Here is a 4562-nt window from a genome sequence, read left to right as displayed (position 1 = left end):
TCATATTTAGCTAATCAGAGAAAATACAGAGTGATTAAATGGTGAGGAGGAAGATGTGGTATTATATCTAGTCATGAAACAAATAAAATCTTTTAAATTCTCCCATTTCTTTCATTATGAAGGAAAGTTTGGGAAAGAATTTGACATTCAGATAATTGAGGCATATAGGACCCCAACTAGCCACAATCAAAAAATATCTACACCTAGACATATAATAATCAAGATTCTAGAAACCCAACAGAAGAACAAAATACTGCAAGCAGTAAGAGAATAAAAACAAATCACATGCAAATGAAAGCCCATCAGAATCACAGCAGACTTTTCAACACAAACCCTTAGGGCAAGGAGAGCCTGGAATGAGATATTTCAAGTACTAAAAGAGAACAACCTCCAACCTAGACTGATGTATCCTGCAAAACTCTCTTTCAAAATGGATGGGAAAATAAGACACTTCCATGACAAAGAACACCTGAGAAACTACATGTATACCAAACCAGCACTACAAGCAATTGTAAACAAGATCCTAGAAAAAGACAATGAAGGCAACAACATCATGAGGCCCAACAGAGCAAATCAAATAGGCAAGGCAAGAAACTAAAAGGAGAAGGCGAAAAAGTAAAAAGAGTCCACAAAAGGCCAATAATATGTAAATAATAAGTCAGTACATATCAGTTATAACCATCAATGTCAATGACCTCAACTCACCAATCAAGAGAAACAGACTGGCAAAATGTAATAAGAAGCAAAATCCAACAATATGTTGGATACAAGAAACACACCTATTGCAAAAAGTAGCCCATAGACTAAAAGTGAAAGGATGGAAAACAATTCTCCATGTGATAGGAGCCCAGAAAAAAGCAGGGGTAGCAATCTTATTTGCAGAGAAAGCAAATTTCAAACCAAAACTGATTCTAGTATTACAGATATAGGACAGTACTGTATAATACCTCTGTGAATGTAAAATATCTTGTACCTGCTTTATGATATGTAGTAGTGACAGTACTTTATCAGAGCTATATTTAATGATATTACTCTAGAATGTTCTCTTTCCAGATGATGATTAAGATGATAATAAAAAAAATGGTGCCAGGTATAACAACAGCAACAGAACTTTGCTCTTTTCTGGATATTATTCTTTTCTTTGTTTTTGTTTTAGCTTTTTTAATGGAATGTGCTGAATGTTTATACTTTTGTTCAAATGACTGCAGAACCTGGAAAAGCTATTGCTGCTATTGATGCACAACATACTGCTATTATTGGTCTTTTTATATAAATAAATAAATATGTATGTATATATATATATATGTATATAAATTGAATTTTGGGAAACTTTGATACTGTCAACTTTGGAAAAAGTTATCCCAATTTACTGTGTTGTGTTGGCATTGTACAGAAATGGACAGCCATATTGGTCTAGAAATGTTAATTTTTAAATTTTATTTTATTTTTCCATTTGTACAGAGGTAACACACTGTACTACATATGTAAGGGCATATCTATATGGGTTTGCTTACAAATACTAATAAAGTATTATAAATAATGAAAAAAATAAGATAGAACTACAAGAGCAAGAAGCAATTTAAAAATGTTAAGGGACCATTTTCATCTTCAGGATTAAGGATTATTTTAATTTTACATCATTGCCTTATCTTTTTTACTTTCCTTTTTAGTTTCATTTTAGGATTCCCTATTTTTAATGTTCATACAGAGATTTCTTTAACTGAAACACTGAATAGTTTCTCTGGGGTGAAAAAATATAAAAGTACATAGGATCCTAATGAAATAATTAATAATATGAAATAGGAAGTAAAGTGCTAAAGGTGTAGGGAAAGTGGGAAGGGTGGGGGAAAGGTAATAAGGGAGAGGAAAAAAATATGAGAAACTGCAAAAATGGAAATAAAGTGTTTGTAAATTGGGAAAGGAGGAGGGGGTGAAGGGAGGGCAGGGACAAGGGGAAAAAATGAGAATCAAGACCTATTATGTAAAGGTACAGGATCCCAATAATGGATGTAACTGTATTGTATACCTAGATTGCACCAATAAACTTAATAAAAAGAAAAAAATTTTCTTCTATCTTCCCAGATTATTGACAATGAGAAATCAGTCTGGAAATGAGTCCTTGGTGACTGAGTTTCTTCTTGCTGGGCTAACAGATCATCCAGAGCTTCAACTACCCCTCTTTTACCTGTTTCTGATGATCTACATTGTCACGCTGGTGGGCAACTTAGGTTTGGTCATTCTGATTATTCTCAATCCTCACCTCCACACCCCCATGTACTATTTCCTCTTCAACCTCTCTTCCATTGATCTCTGTTACTCTTCTGTTTTCACTCCCAAAATGCTGATGAACTTTGTCTCCAAGAAGAATGTCATCTCCTATGCAGGCTGCATGACTCAGCTGTTTTTCTTTCTCTTCTTTGTCATTTCTGAGTGCTACATGTTGACTGCAATGGCTTATGATCGCTATGTGGCCATCTGCAACCCACTGCTGTATAAAATCAGCATGTCTCAGCAGGTCTGTTCTGGGCTATCTCTTGCTGCCTATGCCATGGGCTTTGCTGGATCCAGTGCCCACACGGGCTGCATGCTTAGACTAACCTTCTGCAATGCCAATGTCATCAACCATTACTTGTGTGACATCCTCCCGCTTCTCCAACTCTCTTGCACCAGCACCTATGTCAATAAGGTGGTAGTGCTCATTGTAGTGGGTATTAATATCACAGTCCCCAGTTTCACCATCCTAATTTCATACGTTTTCATTCTCACAAATATTCTGCACATCAGATCTGTGCAAGGAAGATCCAAAGCCTTCAGTACCTGTAGCTCTCACATCATGGCCATTTCTCTGTTTTTTGGATCAGGAGCATTCATGTATCTTAAAAATTCTTCTCTTGGATCTATGGAGGAGGGAAAAGTTTCTTCTGTTTTCTACACTAATGTAGTGCCCATGCTCAATCCTCTGATCTACAGTTTGAGAAACAAGGATGTGAAAGTTGCACTGATTAAATTTCAAAGCAGAAACATATTTTAATTAGAAGAAGTAATAAAGCAAGTAAATTGAAAGACATTAAATTTTTATTGCTGCTTTTTCCTGAGGAGAATTTATTTATACTTATATGACTTCTACAGATAATGTCATGTATAGTTTAGTGCATTTTTGTTATCTCATATCTTACAGCTATCTATTCTCTATTTTTGTATGTATATCTCTGGAACTTCTCATAATATCTCCGAGTAAAGGAACATTTAAGCTCCCCCTTTTTATTTTTGCTTCATACTTTTATGTCTCCTAGGTTATTCTTAATCTGGAAAAATATGATGTTTTGTAAGTTATAAAAAGTTGAATTTTCAGGCTTTTCAGACAAAAAAGGAGGTAGAATATGTTAGAAGCATAGATTGTCAATACTATTACCAGTATAGGTAGCAGGATTAATTTAAAGTGGACTCTTCTCTCCAATGTTGGCCTTTCTAAAAATGTTTTTTTCAACTCCTTTGCTCATGTTTCCTTTTGTTTTCTTTGGCAGTGACAAATGCTAGCACATGTCATCTGTTTCTGAGAACCTCTATCAATCTTTTTATTATTGAAGAGAATGTATATAACTCCTTTTTTCCCCAAACACATTAACAGAGGGTAATTCAGAAGGAAATATGTGTTTGTCTCAAGTATGGTGATTTGTATTACAAAATTTACATTCATTTCTATCTTGTATGTTGTCAAGTATTTGGGAAAAAGCATATAGTTCTTAATATATTTACTTTTATCACAAATACAAAAACTATATTTAAGTTGGTAGAAATACATTAGTCAATGTTTTATGGATGCAATGAGGTCTATTATAAAAATAGATGCATAGATAACAAGCTGTGTTCCTGAGAACCTTTTATAAATTTTATAGACTTTATGTCATAAATAAATCAAAAGTATCTAATATAGAGGCTGTTTCATGTAATTTCTCTATTTTTTCAATGAATATGCTATCTATATGTTTAGAATGTTAGAAATATATGTATGAGATTAAGACTTATTGAATAAGAATATCTTGTTTAAATAGCATCAATGGAAATTATTTGCTCTTATATAATACATGTTTATCAATAAAAATGATAAGCAGTAATAACACTGATAAATCAGACATCTTTGGGGCATTAATCTGAGGTTTGGAAGTGGACTATAGCAGACTTACAGAATGCTACTCAGCCCTTTGAGGAGAATCAGCTTCAAGGAGGCCAGTTAGTGCAAATCTGCAGCTGGCACTCCTTTGGGCATACCATATATTTACCCATATATTTTCTGGAGTGCCCCAGCCAATGGCTGAGCGTGGTGTATGGGCCTTACCAGATCTGGCCAATTCCTCCCTAACACAGGTCTTTTCTGGTAGGCAGTGTTTCTTGGAGATTTCTTATCACTGTGACCAAGATTTTTAAAAACTGGATTGCAGTCTGAGTTTTCTCAAATAATCCTTCCACTTCTCTCTCTTTAAGTCTTCATCATCTATTCCCAATCCCTCAAGGTATTCTTCAAAAGATGTACCATAATAAATGTTTTACAAGTCTAATCATTT

The 4562-nt window shown here is 34.3% G+C and overlaps 1 protein-coding gene across 1 annotated transcript; it reads left to right on the top strand.

The window, feature by feature from the left end:
• Nucleotides 1-2089: 2089 nt before the first annotated feature.
• Nucleotides 2090-3031, top strand: LOC104854706 (olfactory receptor 147). Its single transcript, XM_010613289.2, has one exon. It carries the CDS (start codon nucleotides 2093-2095, stop codon nucleotides 3029-3031), a length of 939 nt encoding a protein of 312 aa, XP_010611591.1. The 5' UTR covers nucleotides 2090-2092.
• The last annotated feature ends 1531 nt before the right edge of the window (nucleotides 3032-4562 follow it).

Source organism: Fukomys damarensis, unplaced genomic scaffold, assembly GCF_012274545.1.
Source record: "Fukomys damarensis isolate Sample0158 unplaced genomic scaffold, DMR_v1.0_HiC HiC_scaffold_16, whole genome shotgun sequence".
NCBI lineage: Eukaryota > Metazoa > Chordata > Mammalia > Rodentia > Bathyergidae > Fukomys > Fukomys damarensis.
The sequence above is the reverse complement of the archived record's forward strand: the minus strand, read 5'-3'. Positions and strand labels throughout refer to the sequence as shown.

Excerpts from the sequence above, each read along its gene's own strand:
- LOC104854706 (XM_010613289.2), top strand. The coding sequence starts at position 2,093 with ATGAGAAATCAGTCTGGAAATGAGTCCTTGGTGACTGAGTTTCTTCTT.